We start from the raw sequence: 23,078 nt of genomic DNA, 5'->3' as shown, positions 1-23,078 counted from the left end.
AAACAAGTTCCAGGTTTACCTTGCAACGAGTGGACTTGTCCTCCGCAGGTTGGTGTGACTGTTAGGACGAGCCTGATGTGATGTCACACCTGCTGGCCAGATGAGAGGGGCAGACGTGTTTCTGTCTCCGTACAGGAGACACAGAGTCAGTGGGAGGACAGAAGCACATTGGCCCATACAGCTGATTCCTGTTAGCATACCTGCCCTGCATTCACGAAGAGACAAGCCGTCTTGGCCCCTGTAGAAATATCGAGTAGACTGCGTCATGCTTAGAATACATTTTCGAAGGAGATTGTGTATTGTCACTAGCTGGTCATGACTTGACTAGGTAAATGTAGATTTTATCATTTCATTTCGGACAAAGTTCTCATTTGAGTCCTTAAAGTTTGTGGATATAAATGACAATTTTAGGTGTTTACCAGATTTCAAATACATCATCAACCCATTCTCAATTCCTTCCATATTGTAATACGATATATATGGTTTCTTGGGATAGTCTTTAGCCAGTAAATTCAGGAAACAAAACAACCTTATCTAATCTTGTTTCTGAAAGAGAGATACTGCTCCATGTCATGTTACACTCTGTATATCTTGGCTAATATGGAGAGTTTGTAACTTGTGACAAATTATTTGTGAATGTGAAGCTTTCTTTGGCCATACAGACTGGTCCAGCCACCTAAGTCACACACACAAACACACACACACACACACACACATACACACACACATACACACACACACACACACACACACACAAACACGGTACAAACTCTTAGGGGCCCACAAAGCCTTGTTATTGTACTACGCTACACACAGAGGAAGTTGGACATCTTTTTAAATATAGCAGCAAAGCCACTGTAGTTAAAAGGTATTTATTTGTTAGACGTTTGGGGTCAGACGCATGTTAGGGGACTTAAGTTTGTAGACTGAAGACAAAAGATGATGTATACATCATGATGTATGATGTTTTTACATATAATAAAGGTTTCGAAAAAGAAGTTTAGAAAGGTTGAAAAAATAATAGAAAAAAAAAGAAAAACAGTTTTGAACTAAAAGTTGAAAGGTTAAAAAGATTATTTCAAACAAAGTTTGGATTTTTTTTTTTAAGGTACTCTGACTAGGAAAGTGCCACATTCATGAAACTTACTCTGGTTACTCATACTAGTCCCCTCAATGTACAGTAAGAATACTGGTAATTTGATGCTGGGATATACAGAACATATAGGCACTCAATCAAATTAACTCATAGGAAAAAGTACGTCTCATTGTATATTTCTCTCTCTCATTCTACCTCTTCTACCTCTCTCGCTCATGGTGGTGGACCATGGAAGGGGAGTCATGTTGACAGAGCAACAATAACAAACTACCAACGTCTTGTGTGTCCATGTAGACAAGATCGAATTCAAATGTCTTGCCTAATCAAAAACACAATTTGAAATCTGACCGACGACAAAACTGCTTTTTAAATGGCAACCCATTTTTCTGTGGTCGTCCCACCAAATGTATTTAGTCTCAAACGATTTGATCTGCAGTTCACTTTGCTGTGCATTTGTTTGAAAACGGACGCTTGTTTGGTATCTGCACCTTGTCATCTAAGGATAGACTCGAATTGGAAGTGAAAGAAGTAACATTTGGTATGCATTATCTAATGATGAAGGCGGCCTATGTTGTCATTGTGGCCTTACGACTACGCCATAAAAGGTGGAATTGAGGAAGTCTGAAACCTTCTCCATTGAGTTAAGTTTGTTAGTAACTAAGGGAACACAAGTAGCCTAGTATTTTCTATGAATGCTGGCAGGAGTATATTAGAGTCATGTGTTGAAGTGCATTTCACGAGTCTCAAAGTTTGAAGCTGGATATACGAGAGGCTGATTCACCAAATCTATTGTAATTATTGAAGACACGGATGGGAATTGTGTGACTTTTTTTTCTACATGTAAAACTGTTTTTGGTAGTGATCTAGACAAGCTTCAACATCTCCCCAAGATACGTGGTGGAGTTTATAAACCTAATCACTTCCACAACATTTTAATGCTCGTCCGGATGTGATTGGATCCAGGACAGTGCAGTCTCTCGCAGGCAGCGGTCAACCTCTATCTGATTGGCCAAATAAGTGATAAATCTGTGCGGATGACTCCGCCCCTGGTCCTGTTTATACATGAAGCAGCGCATGGAAATTATGCCTCAAGAAACGCTATAAGTGATGAACACAACCGCGCAACGCTAGACTATTTTACTCGCACTAAACGGAATAGGCTACGTATACACTTCGGTATATTTATCCCATGGTCTTGCACGATTAAAGGACTTTTTCTGTTTTATTTTGATTGCATTTCCCGGGTAATTCTACCCCGTAACTTTTGTTTCGGATGTTATTTTCTTCGTATGCAAGAACATTAAACAGACGTTTGGAAACAAAGACATGGAATATGTAGCCTACAACGTGGAGAAACCATTGGTAAGTTTTTGCAGATATATACCTTTTTCTAGATTACTATTATTTAGAGTGGTTGGTTTAGTTCCATCATGTCTAGCGTATCGTAGCGAAAAGGCAATGAATGGAAGTTCACTCTAACGTCGATGCAAACAGGCCTATATAATATTGTAAGTTTGCACGAAATTGACTGATCGGTTAGCCTGCAAATTGGGTTAGATTTTCAAAATTGATGGTTTGCGTTTGTTGTTGAACCCTCAACCCTTCAAGGGTGATGCCACATTTTCATGGCTAAAAAGCATACCATGGAGGCAATGACTAACAGCCGATTTAAATAAGTCCAACACCATCAAGTCCTCCTGCATTTACTTCACTTTAAAGTTATCAATTATAGTTGTGCTCAGAGAATCTGATTTAATGAGAACTGATTCTGAATGTTTGCAATTCACTGAATGTGCATTAGTTACACTCTTCATGTGGACTACAAAATGTGTTCTCTCTACGTGTCAGTGAATCCTTGAGGGCATGTCTGTTTGTGTTTACCAGATTCGTGTTGCTGTTCACACACCTCCCCAGATACTTTACTCGTTTGATCATAGCTGCTGTTGATCTAGGTATGAGTGGTTGGCTACTGTATCAATAGACTTCCCTGTTTTATTATCATCTGTTAATGGTTTACATTTGTTGGTGAATTATTCCCAAGAAAAATGTATGGTAATGTGTTCCCCATAAATGTCTGGCTCTACTAAGAAGCATTGCTTTACTAAATCATAATTAAATCATAAATTGTTGTCCTCAATGTTGTTCTCTGAGAAAATGTTCTCTCAGAATAATATTTAACCTGATTACCTTTATGGTATTTCTAAAGGTAGCTTTCTGAGAATGGTTTGTCATGTGTGATGTCATTGTTTGTGTGGCTTCAATTAAGCGATACAGCACCATATTTGGAGACTCACAAGTTACCAGGATCTCAGAGAGAAGACCGTATCTTTTAGATTTCACTTCAGAAAATACTTTTCACTAAACTCCACAGTCCCGGTTTGCCCCAAGTCCACACAACCTTGTTTTTCGAAGACATCATTGTTTTACCATTACCTTGCTGTCATACACAAACAGCTCAGGTCAAAATACTCAGTGGCTAGCAAGCATCCAGGGAAAACCAGATTCCTCTTAGTTTGCTCCGGAAAGACTGAAGGAGACATGTATGCCACAACAAGCCTTAGGAAAACAGATGTCAGAATGTGTGTAGGTGGAAGGATAGAAGGCTAGTTTCTCATTCCCCTGTTGCTGTGCTGAGACAGAGGAGGAGAGCAGACTAGAAGCTTCTTTTGGGCTGGTTGCTTTGACTCGAGGCCCTGTGTCCGTTTAGAAATTCACCACCTCTTCTCAGACCGCTAACCGGAGGGCTCCTCCCTGCTCGCTGGCAGAGGTCTGACTGAGGAGGGGACGGGGCTCGGAGCACAGTTGGATGGAGGAACTGTTAGCAAATTTGACTGGAACTCTGGAAGTTTGTTTGGATGCCTGACCTTTCTGCTGGGGAAACATACAGCAGGTCTGTTTATTCCCTGTAAATGTGCGGTCTCTGTGGGTGTGAGCTCTCTCTGACAGAGTGCATCCACTACGAGGGGACAGTTTTGGGATGTTGGGGTGTTTAAAGCTCAGGTTGTGAAGGGGTTTATTGAGGGTGTAGATAGTACTGTACATCGTTTCAATATGGCCTGACTGAGCAGAACTGAGACAGTGTGAACTCTGGCTTGCCCTCACTTCACCCCTGTCAGCGTTATAAAAACCTAAATTAGGAATGTTTTTTATTAGCTTAGTGTGCCATTTGAAACATGCAAGTTAATCTGATGACAGTAAGATGCTGCAACGTTGCTTGACCTCTCTGACCCGTCTGATGCTTTTCCCAGTTAAACGACTCTAAACCAATAAAACGTTCCTAATTTAAGCTTTAATTTGGTTGAAATAATGTCATTATTATTGTTTCAAAGGTTTAAAAAGGTCAAACTAGGAGACATGTTTCAGCTGGCTTTATTTCCTTTCGTTATTCCCCAAGTCTAATAAAGCTTCTCGTACTGTAAATGGCACATTGTCTAGGCAACTTCCTATACCTGACCTAGATATACAACACAATAGATATTGCATCTGGGTATATTCTGGTCTCAAGCATATTTGTGATATTTTGGCGGTTGAGGTTTGCGATCGGTGAGACTGAGGATGTTGGTTAACATATTGGTAGATGGCGTCATAACTGATGGGAATAATCAACGATACGGTCCATTTTCTATCATAAAATGCAGAGCAGTTTCTTCTCTTGTCAGCGTATTGAGGGAGCCTCTGTTCTGCCAAGTATTTTCTGCTATTTTTCGGTGATCTCACAGACTGCAAAGCTGAAGAATGTAGAACGGGTCTTATTGTAACGGTTTTCATAAGTATTATTTCCACATCCACACGTCCCATTGGGATCCTCTCTGTGTCCTAATGCAGAAAATAGAGTGTGGAAATTGAGCGTCTTTGAATTACCAATATGGCTACGTTCCCCTTTCCTTTTAAAGAGCAGAGTGTTGGATGACCACTCAGCAGGAGTCTTGAGTAATAGGATAAGGGTGCACTTTAAGTCTTCATTAGGGGATGGTAGGGGTATTAAATGTGGATCGGCTGTTAGCTACAGAAGGCTAGTCATTGCATAATCACTCTTAAAACTGTTTCCTCCAGTCAATAATCTGAGTGAGTTCATTAAGAGTAGTGTGTCCAGGTCCTCACTGACGGCTGCAGGTATCTGTGAAGTCACGGCATAGTCTCGATTTAATTAGTTCGAAGAATCTTCATCATCAAGCCTGTGGTTCTTTTGTTTTGAATTGTTTGGGTTGACGTTTAGTTTCTTTACAAAAGCTGCCAACTGAAAATGTGTGTCGTGAAGCTCAGATGCAAGTGCTGATTGACAATCTTTTGCAGTTTATTTTTGTTATCCTTCTGGATTCAAATAAAGGTAAAGCTAAATGTGTGCCACTCGGCACCACTCGACAGTCATTCAGAAAAGGATTTTGAGCTCTCTTGGCGTGAGCAGCAGTCAGGGTAGAAGATGCCGGCCTGTGAAGGTCTTTCCCAGAGCTGGACCAGAGTCACACGAGGGTCAAACCGTTCACCACTGGACACACAGGATTAGGTAGTCATACCAAACGTCCTAGATCACACTAGGAAAACACACATACACGCATGCACCTACTGGTACCTAATGAAACAGATGATTCAGGCAGTTGGAATGTGCTGGGCTTGACCGGGCCTCTCCAAGTGAGATGAGGTATGTCTGCAGGGATTCCATGCATGCTGGCCTGGGCTTCTGTTACCTGGGGTCCACATCTCCAGACTTCCAGCCAGGCTCAGGAGATATGCACGCCAAATCTTCCAATTATGTCCTGTTAGAACTCTGCGGACACTTTTATGCATCATGTTGCTGGAAATTAGACGCAATAATGACCTTCAATACAGGATCTTTCTACCTAGTCAGCATAAGAAAAAAAACACAGATAGAGATCTACAGTAAATATCAGTAATAAGGAACAACTAGCATGTGAAAGATGACAGTTTGTATGTGAACTGAATCATCATTGGGGACCTTACATTTACATTTAGTCATTTTTAGCAGACGCTCTTATCCAGAGCGACTTACAGTAAGTACAGGGACATTCCCCCGAGGCAAGTAGGGTGAAGTGCCTTGCCCAAGGACACAGCATCAGTTGGCATGACCGGGAATCGAACTGGCAACCTTCGGATTACTAGCCCGATTCCCTCACCGCTCAGCCACCTGACTCACCTTAACCCACATCTCTTCCATAGATGCTCTGTCGGACTATTCGGCACACACGATTTGTACGTTGCTTTGGATTAAAGGGGCTTCTTGATGTATAAATGAAAGGAATGTAAATGCGGTGGAAACGGGAATGAATTAACAGCTGGATACCCTGCTTCCTTTAGGGCTCAATACAACCCTGATGTCACAAAGGTGTCGGAGGAAGCCAGGTATTGTGTTGGCTGGCCGGCTGAGATCTGTGTTAGCATGTGAAGGCCCCCGCTCTCTCGCTCTCGCTCTCTGTGTGTGCGTGTGGAGAATTGTCTTTTCACTATGGGAGAACTGTCACAGTCCTGTCACACCAGAGTGTGTCTCCAACACTGTTGTCCCACCAGCCTCCCAGCAGAGCATAAAACGCTTCCCACAGTCTTTTTCACAGTTAGCAGCTAGCGACGGCTGTGGATGCACATTAGCTGTGGCCTCATGTGTTTATACTTAGGAAAGCCTTTAAACCAAGTCTTGGACTTTGGTTTTCTTTGTTGAATGTCAGAATGGGTTGCAAGGGGGTAGAAATCTCGCATTGGCATTTCTTTTAATGACAGGCAGTTTTTTCTTCTTTTCTTTCAACCCCAACCGTACCAGTGGCCAGTTTAAGACTGGGCTGGTGTCCAACGCTTCTCTGGGTTGCACAAACATCCTTGTCTCCTTCAGCCTAACTTCCTACAGGAAGACTTCCTCTGTGATGAGCAGGCATGGAGTGCTGTGTGGAGTGGTCGCCCTTAAGCTATTGGAAGAATTTCTCCTCCTAATATAGCTTCTGTTCTGGAGAGAGTCTGAGCTCTCGGACAAAGCCAACAGCCAACAGCTCTCGGACAAAGAACGCCATTTGTCCATCAGCGATCCTTGCCATGTTATGTGTTTTAAAGGGTTTTGTTCAAAAACATCTACTAATCTTTTGATGATGTAAAGATTAGGATTAAATGTCAGGAAGTGCGTGTTGTGTTTTGACAGTAAGTGCAGCGAGGGCTGCATGAGGAGGACGGTTCCTGATGACGGCAGCGTCGACACTTTGGCGCTTGTCTCTTCTTCTCCAGATAAGTGGCATTTGGGACACTGAAACAGGAGCGCTGTGACCATATGGCCCCTGAACGGGAGCAGGGGGAGGGGGGGTAAGGGGGGTTTGAGTGGGGCGTGGACACTGTAGACACTCCCCTAAATAGAAAACAAAAGGCTGCCGAACAAATCTCTACAGCTTCAACATCAAGGTTGAAGCCCCCCCCCCACCGCACCACGTCTTAAGACCACATGGGTCTGGTTTCATCCAACATCTCCATGGTTAACTATGAACAAGCAGAGTTTAATTTCCTGGTCAGACACCTCTCTCTCAGTATCCTGGGCCAGCCCTGTTCCTACATCTGGCTTGCATCAACCGAATTGAAAGCCAATTGTGCTTTGTTTGGACTTTTTCCCTACCTTTGGGATTGCTCGGGCTGAAGTATGCTTTAGGTTTAAAGGCTCCTGGTCTTATGCATTGAACAGAACCAGAAGCTGCCTCGGTGATGTCAGGATGTTTCCCTTGTTGAGGTGACTGGCATGCAGGGCTGGTGCAGGGCTGGTGCAGGGCTGGTGCAGGGCTGGTGGAAGGCTGGTGGAGGGCTGGTGGAGGGCTGGTGGAGGGCTGGTGCAGGGCTGGTGCAGGGCTGGTGCAGGGCTGGTGCAGGGCTGGTGCAGGGCTGGTGGAGGGCTGGTGCAGGGCTGGTGGAGGGCTGGTGGACCAGAGCGAGGGGTCAGGATGTCAGTACTTGCTAGTGTTTTGAACAGAAGAATGAAGGCTTATATCATTATTTTAACCTTTTATTTTGCAGGTTGATTTTAAGAGCATGTTCTACTATATAGCACCAGCCACAAAGACACAATGCAGCATCTAGCAAACTGCAAACACCAAAAACAAACGGCCCATCCGGGGTGTGACATGGAGTGAGGAATGCCTTAAAGCTCTCAAGACTCTGCTGGCCACAATAGTAACCATAGTAACCAGTGTCTGGTGTCTTTTTGGAAGTTTGACATCATTGTTTTGTCTCCACTAACCTACATTCTCTAATCCATCCAGATTAGACCGGACGGATTGCACTCGAAAAGTTAGTTGGACCCTGGAGCTTTTAATTCAGAGGGAATCGTGGGAGATAATCTGCTGACATAACCAGAATCCCCTTCCTCCTCAGGCAGCGGAGCTGAGGGGATGTTGGTTGTGTCACTGTCACACTTTTCCACCCTTTGTTTTCTTTCTACTGTGGACTGTCGTTATCCAGATGTCACCCAGCTGACCCCCCCTAATACAATCGGACCCAGTTCTGCCTCTTGACTAGTTAAGTACTCTTATTTCAAAGGGCTCTCAGTCGAAGGTTAAGAAAAGCTTTTGATCTGTTTTGATTAAACCGATATTGTGGGTAAACATTAGATCTTCACTGTATATTATACTGTGGCCTCTTATTCACTAATTCATTTAGTGTACTGGCATCACAACAAACAGAAAGAGCAGGCTTGTGCCCACAAACATGGCCACATGCTTGTCAAGGTGATATGTAACACAAAGCCTTCATGACCCAGATTTGAGAAGGGAACTGATTACAAGGTGGGAAATGTGTTCTTTCAAGCTGTTGATGTGAGCTGTGGGGATTGTTAAGTGGACGTGATGGTGTCAGTAGGTGAATGTTGAAAGTTAACAGGGGAAGTCTGTCAACGGAATGATTGGCTGTGCTTACAGAAAGGTAAAGTGAATGGTGTCTGTAAAACTTTGAAGATCTGTGCTTCGAAATGTACAGCACTGTCAGTTATCACAGAGAGCTTGTAAGTACTGTAGCATGAATTTGAATCATCTTTAAATTTGGATACACAGTTAAGAAAAAAGAAGCAGTTGCATGAAGCAGTGTAAGCAGTTAGAGCTGCTGAATGCTTCTGTCCATGAAGCTACTGGATGGCTGAGACAAGTAGAGGGCCTTTTTTTTGTTATGGCTAGTGCACACACACACAGACTGTACACACACACTGCACACGCACTGTACACACACTCACTGTACACACTCCAAACACACAGGCAGGTACCCTCTCTCTGCAGTCATGAGGCCTAGAGGCCCCAGTTTACTGACACACAAAATAAGATTAACGGCCCCTGTCCCCTGAACAGCTTGTCTTCCTCTCCCTGGCCATCTGTAGCAGTAGGCTTTCGTGTGCACACACACACACACACACACTCACAAGAAGAGGGGCTTTCCCAGCAGGGAAGCTCTGCCCTCTGATATTGACACAAATATCACACAGGAGATTTGTAGATGGAATTATGATCACATGACCTGTCTGTATTTCATCAGCTATGGCTGTGTTCCAGATACTGTAGTTGATGTACACTAAGCCCTGTACTGCAGCAGATCTGATGTCCGGGATGGATTCAGAGGATGGGATCAAATATGGACCAAATATATTCAGCATGTCAACTTTGTTTCTCCCCATCTGTAGAAACGTTTTGCATCTGTAAAGTTTTGGTAAAAATATTTTCATGTACAAAAGTTTTCACTTTTCTACAGATGCTACATATTTTGATCCTGTATCAGAGAGCCTGTGGTTGAGGGTGGAGTCACCAACCTTATTTTGGGAAATGTGCCAAAACTCTCATTTGTCAATCTGTCAAGCAGGGTTTGTTCCAGCCCATTCATTGTCACTTTTAGCATCCTCGTGGGAACCAGGTCAAATGAACTTCCTAACTGTGTAAAGACACAGTGCTGATTCAACATAATTGTGAAATTCAGATTTAGAAAAAGCAATGATACTATGCAATTTAGCATGACAAAGAGTAGGCTCTAGAGTGGGAACAGATGGATGAATATAAACATTCTACACAGGGGTGACTTTTAGCCTAAAGATCAGCTATATTGATTCATATCGAAACAAATCTAATGTATACCTTGTGTAAGGGCAGAGATAAGATGCTTGGCAGCTCAGCTCTTTAACAGATGGAGCTTGACAGTTCAAACTGAAACCCTAGTTTTTGATCCACCCATGTAATAAGCATGTCTGTTAGTGGTGAACAGGCGGTCCGTAGGAGAGGCTGTGTGGGCGGGGAGACGGGCCTCTCGGTTCTCCTCTATATGGATCTGGTTCTCCTCTAGATGGTTCTACATGGTTCTCCTCTATATGGTTCTACATGGTTCTCCTCTAGATGGTTCTACATGGTTCTCCTCTAGATGGTTCTACATTGTTCTCCTCTATATGGTTCTACATGGTTCTCCTCTAGATGGTTCTACATGGTTCTCCTCTAGATGGTTCTACATGGTTCTCCTCTAGATGGTTCTACATGGTTCTCCTCTAGATGGTTCTACATGGTTCTCCTCTAGATGGTTCTACATGGTTCTCCTCTAGATGGTTCTACATGGTTCTCCTCTAGATGGTTCTACATGGTTCTCCTCTAGATGGTTCTACATGGTTCTCCTCTAGATGGTTCTACATGGTTCTCCTCTAGATGGTTCTACATGGTTCTCCTCTAGATGGTTCTACATGGTTCTCCTCTAGATGGTTCTACATGGTTCTCCTCTAGATGGTTCTACATGGTTCTCCTCTAGATGGTTCTACATGGTTCTCCTCTAGATGGTTCTACATGGTTCTCCTCTAGATGGTTCTACATGGTTCTCCTCCTGGTCAAAATATGTACAAAGTATAGTGCAGCCATAAAGAGTATGTGTGGGGGACAGGCTTCCTAAACGCTTCAGTGGACCGTCTAAGAATGATGACAGGCTGTTTGGAAGTACTTCGCTGCCGATCAATATTCTCTTTTTGCAAGTCTGTAGCTTATGTTTTCCAGCCGGCGTCTTTCCCAGTGCTTAGTGTGCAGACCTTGTGAACACAAGACTTAGGGGCAGACTGATGGAAGAGTATTTTTAGTAAGGAAATTCAATAAAGATGTGGCTCAATGTTACCTTTTGTTCTAATCAGGGATGTGGGGAGCCAGGTATTAAGACTTGACAGGCTGGACTCTTAGTCATGTGAAAGATTTGGTTGTTCACTTTTCAAATAGGTTAGAATCCATTCAGACCTATACCGTTTAATTTAATTTACCAGAGAGGAAGTGCTTGGTAGAAAGAGGCATTGTCAAAGCTTGATTTCTCTCACGATGAAACACTTGACAAGCATACCAAGCTTTCATGTAGTCTACATTAATACCGTCTCTCAAATCCTTCATGGATGCATTTGACATACTTGATATCGTAGTTTTCTGTGAAATGGTCTTGCTGATACAGTTGGAGCCATCGCTTCAGTTATATGAGTGAAATCTGCCGATGTCTTGAAGCTGCAGTGAGTACGTTCAGGGTGGTGCGAGGCGTAATGCAGGGTTGTAACCTGAGGCTCTGCAGCATTCCTCCATGTTTTCACCCCCCAGGCAATCCTGCTGCGCCCACACCGTGTCTGAACCGAGGGACAGATGGATTCACAGCCAAACAATGGAAACGACTCTGTTGTTTTAGAACCAAAGGATAGATGGATTCACAGCTAACAATGGACCCTGTTGTTTCTACAAACATTTTCCCACCCCTAACCCTCTGAACATTATGCATGCCTTATACAAGCCTCTCTCTAGAGAACTGGCTGTAATCGGGCCGGAAGTTAATGTGAACTAAATACTCTAAATCTATACTTCTGAAATACAGTGGTGCTTCTTCGCTGAGTCTCTCTTGTGGGACGTTTCCCTCGAAGGATCAGAAGCATCGGCTGAATGACAGTGATACGCCTGAAGCCTCACCACAGTCTGAATGTTGGCCAGTGTTTCAGGATGAGTTGTCAGCGTCAGCACACAGACACAACCTAACTCTCTAAGAACAGGAGTGTAAAAATCACAGACACGATTAATCCAGTGATTTAGTTCTGCGTTTATTTTATTTGATCTGTTTTCTCTGTTCCTGTCCCTAGCCCGTCATGAGGGCAGGGCTGCTGTGCGCTCTGGACTGAGTCAGACACAATCTCACAGGAGATGGTGTTTGTCGTTGACACAGCTCCCTGGGGAGGCAGGCGGAGGGGCAGACTGGGGAGGCAGGAGGAGGGGCAGACTGGGGAGGCAGGCGGAGGGGCAGACTGGGGAGGCAGGCGGAGGGGCAGACTGGGGAGGCAGGCGGAGGGGCAGACTGGGGAGGCAGGAGGAGGGGCAGACTGGGGAGGCAGGCGGAGGGGAAGACTGGGGAGGCAGGCGGAGGGGCAGACTGGGGAGGCAGGCGGAGGGGAAGACTGGGGAGGCAGGCGGAGGGGAAGACTGGGGAGGCAGGCGGAGGGGCAGACTGGGGAGGCAGGCGGAGGGGCAGACTGGGGAGGCAGGAGGAGGGGCAGACTGGGGAGGCAGGCGGAGGGGCAGACTGGGGAGGCAGGCGGAGGGGCAGACTGGGGAGGCAGGCGGAGGGGCAGACTGGGGAGGCAGGAGGAGGGGCAGACTGGGGAGGCAGGCGGAGGGGAAGACTGGGGAGGCAGGCGGAGGGGCAGACTGGGGAGGCAGGCGGAGGGGAAGACTGGGGAGGCAGGCGGAGGGGAAGACTGGGGAGGCAGGCGGAGGGGCAGACTGGGGAGGCAGGCGGAGGGGCAGACTGGGGAGGCAGGCGGAGGGGCAGACTGGGGCACTAATCCCAGTTCTAGGACTTCCTCCCTCTGGGCTCAGTGACAACTGCAGCCAGCACTATCAGTGTTGAGGGGGATGTTATCGTTGGCACCAGCTCTCTGCATTGACACACACACACAGACACACACAGACACAGTGCAAATCCCAGTCTGCTGTCTTTCTGCACTTTTGATACGTTGCTTTGGGTAAAAGCTTCTGCTAAACAAATACATGCAAGTGTGACCCTTAACCCTGAACCTTCCATCCTGCCATCGTTTTTAGAACTGGAATGTGTTTTGAGATTGAATTAGAGGAGACACACAGAGAGAGTGAGAGTGTGTGTGAGAGAGAGATGCCATGTCATTGACTGGTCAGATCCTCTACCCAGACAGTGTCTCCTCAAATCAGAGAACACGAAAAGAGGAGCAAGCCAAAGACGGACAGTGTGTGTGTGTTATCAAAGAAGGCCTAGACTGTGTAGAGTTCATCAAGGACATCAGAAGGAATGAGAAATAGTTTGGCTCTGGACCTGTCAGCCTTGATTTCTATTTGATGGATGAATTAAGGTTACATGCTCAGATGAGCAGTTTTTAACCAACCCCCATGCCTTCACGCTGGTCACGATGTAGGTCAGTGTAGTGTCTGGATGTGGAGCTGTCCCTGTTGATGCTGTTCGGTCGTAGCCTAGCCACCTGCTAGCAACGAGAAACCAACATGTTAATAATGTATTTTTTTGGATGTGTTCTTTGTCACAGACTTTGTGGCTTGTTTGCATCGAGCGTGGGAAACACCGTGCCTGAAGGCTTTCAGGTTCCAGTCAAGCAGATATGTGGGATGTGGTGGAGGCTTGAGAAATGGGTTTATTTTAGAAGTAGTGTGTCTCTCAGCTCTCAACAACACTGAAGAAAGATGGGACCACAAAGCCTCAAGTGTATTTCGGAGCTCCAGCTCTGAGTTGTAATTTGACTGTTGGCCTGCTGCTGCCCTGCGTGTATCTGTGTCTGCTGGGGGAGCCGAGCGCTCTGTCCAGGGTTCAGAACGTCAACCCTGACGGTCTGACCAACTTCATCACCTCAAATTAGTTTTAAACACTTTCCTCCTCAGACTTCATCTTCATTGAATCAAAGGTGTCTGCTTCTGTTCCCCCAGGTCCTCTGGACAGGAATTTGTCACCAGCTAACAGGAATCTGTCACCAGTTAACAGGAAGCTGTCACCAGCTAATAGGACTAACAGGTCTTCTGAAGTGAGGTATTAAGGACGTGTTCCGTGAGGAATGCTGTAATGTATTTTCTGAAATACACCAATGACTCATCAGAGTTCCTGAGTGAGCAGATGATTTCACTCTGAGGCTTTTGTTTGGACAGAAGCAGGCTGGTTGTGCTGCAGCGTAGCATAGCTGGCTGAGCTGGACAGGACAGGATATTGTGCGGTACACTAGTTCTCAACCTTGTTACGATCGTGTGAAAGATCTTAAAGCTATAATCTGGTACAGTGCATCCAAATGTGACGTTTTAAACTGTATCGTTTGTAGTCTTGGTGGCTTACCTTCTTAATATCTGCAGTTAATCCTTTCGTAGAGGACATTTGTGTTGCGTTATATAGGTGCTTATCTCAAGTGGTTTTCAACATTTAGGCTAATGATCACTAATCGCCAGCGTACAACTACATTTATGTGATCCTGACCACCTTCACGTCATCTGCGGTCCGTTTCTCCATAACCACCTGGCTGTTGGTTGGTAAAATAATTGGTTGAAATGGTTATTGGGGTGTAACCCCTCCGCACTAGACATGGGAAAGTTAGAAGTCAGGCTGAACTCTTCCACCCTACAGTACGACACAGTCCTGAAGGCGGCCCTCCAACATCTCTTCTTGTGGCTAGCTTTACGGTTAATGATGCATGAGCTTGACTGTGGAACCATGTGTGAGATGGAAGATGGTCGAAGCCCAGACCACACTCACCAGACCTGAAGCCAGGCAGGCCTGGTTTAATGAATCCTTCACTTCTACACTCTCTGATGTGGATTTTTTTTGTCTTCTTTCTTTTTTTCTTCTTTTTAGGTGAATGTCTGACGTTTTACAGGAACCACATCCACACTCACACACACACACACACACACCCACACACACACACACACACACACACACACACTCACACACACAGTCTCCTCTCCAAGTTATCAGATATATTTTCCAGCCCAACTGGCTTGGAATTCTCTCTCTGAAGCAGCAAACTGCACTCTAGTTACCCCTGCCGTGACAGAGAGTCCAGTCCATTCTCTTTAACACACACATTATACTCACACTCTATCTGTCTCTCACACACACACACACACACACACACTCCTCCGACAGCTCTCACTGTTGTTGCCGGGCGACGTCATGGCCGTGTGTGTGTGAAGCAAGACGGCGGTCTCGGAGGCTCTGACGTCTCTGCTCGCTGGAACCTTCTATAGATGGAGCCACGCACGCCAGCCCACCACAACGCTCCCTGTGTCTGTGCTAGGATCAACCAGCCCTTGCCCCAGCCCCTGACCTAGCCCCAGCCCCGGTGTTGGTAGAGGGGTCTCCCAGCCCAGGATGCAGGGGTGCTCCAGCCAGGTTCACCCAGGATGCCTATCACTCAGGAGAACGCCCAGGACCACCTGGGCCTGCTGGAGGACTGGCTCCAGACTCAGACCAGAGACCAGCTCCATGACGACATCCCCGTAGGGAAACACACTTTTATTTTGTCATCAAAAATCTTATTTTTCATGCTAAAGCCCTTTATCTAATTATTTGCTCTCTATCTCCCCTGTCCTCCCCTGTCCTCCCCCCTCCCCTGTCCTCCCCCCTCCCCCCTCCCCTGTCCTCCCCCCTCCCCTGTCCTCCCCCCTCCCCTGTCCTCCCCCCTCCCCTCCCCTGTCCTCCCCCCTCCCCTGTCCTCCCCCCTCCCCTGTCCTCCCCTGTCCTCCCCCCTCCCCTGTCCTCCCCCCTCCCCTGTCCTCCCCCCTCCCCCCTCCCCTGTCCTCCCCCCTCCCCTGTCCTCCCCCCTCCCCTGTCCTCCCCCCTCCCCCCTCCCCTGTCCTCCCCCCTCCCCTGTCCTCCCCCCTCCCCTGTCCTCCCCCCTCCCCCCTCCCCTGTCCTCCCCCCTCCCCTGTCCTCCCCCCTCCCCCCTCCCCCCTCCCCCCTCCCCCCTCCCCCCTCCCCCCTCCCCCCTCCCCCCTCCCCTGTCCTCCCCCCTCCCCCCTCCCCTGTCCTCCCCCCTCCCCTGTCCTCCCCCCTCCCCTGTCCTTCCCCCTCCCCTGTCCTTCCCCCTCCCCCCTCCCCTGTCCTCCCCCCTCCCCTGTCCTCCCCCCTCCCCCCTCCCCTGTCCTCCCCCCTCCCCTGTCCTTCCCCCTCCCCTGTCCTCCCCCCTCCCCTGTCCTCCCCTGTCCTCCCCCCTCCCCCCCCCTCCCCCCTCCCCCCTCCCCCCTCCCCTGTCCTCCCCCCTCCCCTGTCCTCCCCCCTCCCCCCTCCCCTGTCCTCCCCCCTCCCCTGTCCTCCCCCCAGGAGGGAGACCAGGACTCGTATCAGGAGGGGGAGAGTGACAACACCAGCAGCACCTCCAGCAGAGACATGTCCCTCTGCCAGGCTGCCGTCACCAAGCTGGTGGAGTACATCCAGATGAACTTTGTGGAGGGTGAGAGCCCCCTTCCCCCGACTCCCACCCTGCCCCCCCTCCAGGAGAGGCTGGACTCGGTGGTGAGGGCCGTGTGTCTCACCAAGGGACCGGGCGACGGGGCGGAGTTTGGCCTCACCTTCGGGAACATCCCCATCTTCGGGGATCCGGAGGGGAAGAGGAGGAGGATGAGGAGGGGGAGGAGGGGGGACCAGGGCCCCCTGCTGGACGTGGGGTGCATCTGGGTGACGGAGGTGAGGAAGGGGAGCCCGGCAGCACGCTGCGGGAAGCTGAAGCTCCGGGATGAGCTGCTGTCACTCAACGGTCAGCTGATGGTGGGCGTGGACGTGACGGGGGCCAGGTAAGACTCTCCTCATTGGTTGGTCGGTACAAGAAGAACTTCTCATTGGTTGGCTCGGGGCAGAAACACTCGTCATTAGTTGTGAAATCACTTGCTGCCCTCCAACTCACTTAGAGTAGCTGGGGACATTCAGAGTTCAGCTCCAGCCTAAAGCTCTCCTGACCATAAATCACTTACAATTTGTCGGCTAATAAATGAACAGGCACACACACTCGCTCCCCAGAGGGTCTTCTATAGACTCCTGTGGAGTGCAGGCTCCTGCTATTGCTTGTCCGCGTTGCAGCACCTGTTCTTAGAGTGACACATACAGACACAGCTGGCCTGGGAACAGCACAGCCCTGTGTCTTCTGAGCACTGGGGACGTGTGTGTGTGTGTGTGTGCGTGCGTGCGTGCGTGCGTGCGTGTGATATTCCCCAAGATCTGAATACGACTTGACAGATGTGTTATTATCTCAGGCCTCTTTTCGCAGCATTCCCTTTTCAACTCATGCATATCTGTAAACCTGATACGGCACAGAAGTTGTATGGTCACACATATATATATGTGTGTATATATATCTTGGGAGGAACATTACTCAAAATAACCAGAACAGCAGTAGCTTATACAGTGATTAAAGACATGGCCACCGGGTAGAAGACAGAAAGGAGCCTTGATGAGAAGGCTTTTGGGTTCCTGGAGAGTTAAAGCGGCTTAACCCCCTTTTCTTGGAGGATGAAAAGGTTGGGTTTGTGAAGAAGTACTTGTGTCCTACTAAACCACGGCCATATGAGGTGGTTCCAGACCTGGCTAGTGGGTCTCGTACACTTTTCCTGAGATTGAAAGGCTAATGCTAGACGGGAATAGCTCATTTGCCTCATTCGCGTGATTTGAATTGACTTTACATGTAATCTCACCGCGAAACACTTCTGGTCCAAGTCTCTGACCGCGAGAGATCCCTGTTGCGTCTCCAAGTCTCTGACCGCGAGAGATCCCTGTTGCGTCTCCAAGTCTCTGACCGCGAGAGATCCCTGTTGCGTCTTGCCTCCTGACGTGTGGTGAGCAGGAGGATGGCGGACAGCTTTTACAAGGTCAAAGACTGACATTAAACTAGCGTTTGGAGTGGCCTAGCTTACCTATTGCCAACATTTTCCACAGTAAGACAATGACGAAATGTATCAAGATACATTTGAAGAAAAAAATAGAAAAAAAGAAATGAAAGTAAAGTATTAAATAATTTTTGGTTCTGTGTGAACATAATTCCCACAAAGTTTTTTTGGGGATGTGGAGCCAAATGGTTTGACTTCAGTCCCACATGATCTCTTAAAAGGCTGTGAATCTTATAGCAGGGCTCCAACTCTGCGCCTCAAACCACCAACATACCAAGCAGTCCCTCTGTGCTGCTCCGTCAGGGTGAGGCATCAAAGCTGGTCTGTGTCTGGGCTCTTGTACCTGGTGTTGTCTTAGAACCTGATACCTCCCCCCATCAGAAGCAGCCCTCCCCCAGCCAGTTAGCTGTGGTTACAGAGAGATGGAGGGAGGGAGGGGGTTGGCTATGGAGAAAATACCTTGACTGAGGAAGGAACCAAGACAGAGGGAGAGTAGAGAGTTAGAGGGAGAGAAGTGGGGAAGAGGAGAGGAAGAGAGAAGACAAGAAACAGAGGGAGAGGAGAGAGCAAGGGAAGGAAGTTAAAAAGATCTGTTAATGCCGATGGTGACCATAACTCAAGAGAGGGATTCATAGTTTGTTCCTGTTAATGGCTCATTGCATCGCCACTGACACCCTTTCCACCTCCACACCCCCTCACTGTCAACCGTCTTAGAACAGATTTGACCGTACAGTCCCCCATCACACGCAAACTTCTTAAGGCCCCCATCACCCCGGCCTCCTCGCTCCCCCTCTCTAAGCCCCAGATAACAGCTTGCGTGGGGGTCTCATCACCATGCAGGCCCCCCCGTCCCCCAGGTCCTCCCAAAGCCCTACAGATGGACATGGATTATACTGGTGCAATCCGGATTGCCAGGTATTATTGTCTGGATGCTGAAGCACCCAGTTTTTATTTTTTTTATATTTGCCCAAATTAAATTCCTTTGTACAGGGGTCTCTGGGCTGGTTTCAGGGGGCGGTTCTTTAGTCTCTTCCCAGGAAAGTGAGAAGTCTGTGTGTGGGGCTGGGGTCGAGGTTTAGATGGTTTGTGTGGAATACTGAATGTTAATCTGTGAGGGGGTGGTTGTGAATGTAGCCGGTGAAAAGTGCAGTTATGGTGAAATGTTTGGCCTAGACTGGTACTTAGAGGGTCAGACTGGGTCATCAAGCTGGGTTGGTCTCTCTCTCTCTCTCTCCTTGTGCTAAATCTGTATGGAATTTGTGGAACTTGGTGTTCAGATTGAATTTACGAATTTACATTTGTTTTACAGTCGCTTATTTCTTACTGAAGTATTTAGCACAAGCCAGGCACTGTATTCACCGAACACTGCAACTTTGTATGATTCAAAGACAGACTCTTACTGACTAATCTACCACAAGTACAGTTATGTGACATATCTCACTTTTCTCCTTTTGGAAACACTCCATCACACACACCATGAACTTCACAAAGAACCAAAATGACCTGGAGAAGCAGAAATGCCACCAGAATGTACAAGCACCATCTGACCAAACTAAATGTTGCGTATCAATGCATTGAAATCCCTGTTCTCCAACACACCATCTTTGTACAAATAAATAGAAAACATAGACATCACGTATCATCGTCACTCCATGCCAATAACGATCCTCAAAGTTGCAGGGATGTATGTATAATATTCAAGGATGTTGCCAGACAGTACTGTTGTGATTCAGCTGTTCCCACTAGATGGCAGCAGAGGATAGCATCACCCATTCTGACCCCTGGACCTCACTTACACCATCAGACAACACAAACAAACCCACAAAGAAGACTGCCTCTTCATCTCCACTCTCCAATCAATTACTCCCGAAATCAGCTTATACTAAAACACTCAACCCTCCTGGTCTCAATACAAGCAGAAACTGCTTCTTCTCAATACTGTCAAATATTTTTGTCACTGTATATTTTATACATGGCTCTGACATGTGAAATGCATATTTGTTTCTGCTGACTGTGTCGGGAGTTATGAAGGATGTCTGTGTACTCCTCTTGGATATAATTTTCCGGAATGTGTGGAATGCCACACTTGCTGGTTACTGTGAGTTCTGTTCTGAATAATGAAGATAATCAGTCTGTTGGTAGAATACAACATCTGTATGAATGTAGGTGTAATTATTATGAGAATTGTATAACGTAATGTTATAATTTTATCTTTCTCAGAACAGTATGCCCAAGCAGAAAGAGTAAACTTCTTATTTAAAAAGTCTTATTGACTTATTTGTGTAGGTCAGCATGGTAATGTTTTTTTGTTAAGTAACAAGTTAAAATACAATGTGGAGTAAAGTGCTGCTGTGGTTATTTTGAGGCGAGTGTCACGTTAACGACTGAATGTGATTTTGAATGGATTACAGAAAACTTTTTATTTATTTTATTTTTTATGTTGACTGACATGTGCACATGAGGGGTGGAGGAGATGTGAGGATGCATGGATTAAACATGTCCAGAATAGATGGTCGTTGACCATCCTTCAATAAGTGTGATCAATAAACCAAAACCCATTTGTGATACATGACTTATAACCATCAGGGATTGCTTGAGACACAAGTTATCCTGGGTTTGGAATGTAACTTTCTTTGTTTACGATGTTCATATGAGCTGTACTTCTTTTGGTCCCTCATTTGACAGGGCTGTGAGTGTGAACGTTGACAAAACACACATCACTGAAGTGCTTTGAGCACCCAGACCATGAGTTAGATACAGGTCAAGCTGTTGTCAATCTCGAGGATCACGTTTTCAAGAGGTCTGTCTGTAGTTATTTACTAAGAACAAGGTTTTCTGTACAAGTCCAGCGTGATGACAAACCAGTTAATTTCATCTTAGGGCACTTTGTGTCATTTAGTGTGACAGAGTGCTGTGCCTTATTATGCTGGGGTGAGGGCAGTATAACTGCAACCAATGGTTCCCATGGAGATAGTTTTACACATCAGTGGATTATTTCAGTAGATTTTCTGGGTTTAGTAGCATGGTATGACAGTGTGGTAAAATGTTGTAGCTTGATGTCGACTATGCTTGTGTAACACATAAATAGTCTACGGGTGATTGAACAGCCTGCTATAGTGTAGCATATCCTTTGTCATTCTAAGAACTACCTGAACCCTTAAATGTAGAACTGCATGTAAAAACATATTGTATACAATAGTAGTAGCCTACCTATGTGTAAAATATACCTTCAGCCCAATTCCTAACAATGGTTAGGGTTATGTTACAAGTTTGTTTGTAGATTATTATAATCCAACAACCTCACAGTTTTAAAGCACCATCGATCTCTGCCATATTTTGGGATGTTTAGTCTAAGTGTCCTGGAAGAACAGGGAGAGCGAGTTTTACAGTGGGCTGCCAGTGATGGAAGACGCGAGAGGAGGCGGAACGTTAAAAACCGCGCAGCGCAGCCATACTCATCTCAGTCTAGCCAGGACACCCGGGAAAACGGTTTGCAGCGACTGAAAATGAAAAACCGCAATGCCTATACGCTTAAATATTGTTTTGGATGACTTCATGCCAACACTTAACGACTTTCGGCTCTCAACATGCTCCGACTTGATTCACCTTCCGAAGAATAGTTACTTCGGTTGAGCAAGATAAGAGAATATTACTGCGCCCTGGATACACGCCTATAAATTGCAAGAGCGCACATACTTTTGACTGGCCAAATGAACTAATTTTAAGGACGATATGGCTTGGATACGGTGTTGGGGGTGTACATGGTTCCACTATTTGATTGTCTTCTGGTGATTATTATCGAACTCATGTGATTCCGAACTCTCATATCGGATTAGCCTCTTGCCAACTGGCTGTCACAGCGGGACTGCAGCGGGGAACCTGGGACTACAGGATGTGGTCCAAATAAGATTATTTTCAGGTAGGGTCGACTTGTAGGCCACTTTAAGTATGCTTTTTTTTGCGTCAGTTTTTTACCTGCATGTCAGCTGACCACTTAGCTACTGTCAAGTTTTCGATACATGGTATATTGTAACATGTTCAAAATAGCGCAGGTAATTTTCATAGAGTGAAATTTTTTTTTTTGTACACAGTCCACATTAATCTAATGATGTACTGCTTTTGATACAATTGAATTACGTGTTGATCATGACATTAATAGGTGTAAGCGCCCAGTCATTTCACACGCGAGTCTCTGACAGATTAAAACATTAACCATTTACGTTCTCTTAAGAAGTTAGAGGTTCTATTCAAGTCATATTTTACCGGGAACCTTGGCTCCCTGATGTGTTCCTGATAAATGTTCAGAAGTGGCCGGAAAATACGTCTATATGTATTGTGTATGTATTTTTTTTCTTCACTGTTATCCATAAGGTTATGAGGCACCAATCAGATGTTTGAGAACCCCAGGGAAGTTGATCGAGAATGTTTGTAGTTCTGGCATGTGAAGACTGCTTCCTGTTATTGCCCTTCGATTTATAAAGGCAGGTACTAATGAGAGACAGCCATCCATGTTCTCCTACATGCAGTGACTCTTCGTATCCTCTGCGCTGTATGACACACTTACGGTTGCCCATGGTGAGGTAATTGAGGCTAATCCGTCTTAACTTGCCCTCACACACACTACCTGGTTCTAGATATACCTGCTTGTCTATTTGAGGCCCTTTTGCCAGAGAATCAAGGTTCCCATGACCACTCAGTGACTTGTGATTGGTTGTAAATGGATTGTAAATGCCTGTATCCATTGAAGTAAGCAGATAAAAAGGTTCAGCAGCATGTCGATGAGTAGAACTTATGCTGATGGCCAAGCTAGACAGAGTGGTTAACCATCTCTCACTCACTCACTCTCTCACACACACACACACACACACACCTTACCAACAGCTTTTACAATTAAATTGTGTAATCTATTCTGTTGAGTCACTGACTTCTGTGAGTGAAATATCCTAAGCCCACATAAGTCACTGGTAATTAATTGTTGTTAATGTTGCCTCATTGCAACTTGTTGAGAGGCTACCTTCAAATAAGATGTCAGTCGTTTCATGGGTTGAGGACCTGCAAGTCAAATGCAAACCTGAGACCCAGAGATGTATGGATCTTTGGCAGGATGCAGACAGCTGTTCCCCGGGGAGATGGCCCTCCCT

The 23,078-nt window shown here is 46.3% G+C and overlaps 1 protein-coding gene across 1 annotated transcript in view; it reads left to right on the top strand.

Annotated features, from left to right (window-relative positions):
- The first annotated feature begins 15,358 nt into the window (after positions 1–15,358).
- Positions 15,359–23,078, top strand: part of pdzd2 (PDZ domain containing 2) — a 41,540-nt gene continuing 33,820 nt past the window's right edge. Inside the window, exons 1-2 of the mRNA XM_062451242.1 lie at positions 15,359–15,558; positions 16,382–16,851. Coding sequence (XP_062307226.1) covers positions 15,463–15,558; positions 16,382–16,851 — 566 coding nt within the window. The 5' untranslated portion in view covers positions 15,359–15,462. The remainder of the gene's footprint in view (positions 15,559–16,381; positions 16,852–23,078) is intronic.

Source organism: Osmerus eperlanus, chromosome 25 (genome assembly GCF_963692335.1).
Source record: "Osmerus eperlanus chromosome 25, fOsmEpe2.1, whole genome shotgun sequence".
NCBI lineage: Eukaryota > Metazoa > Chordata > Actinopteri > Osmeriformes > Osmeridae > Osmerus > Osmerus eperlanus.
The sequence above is the reverse complement of the archived record's forward strand: the minus strand, read 5'-3'. Positions and strand labels throughout refer to the sequence as shown.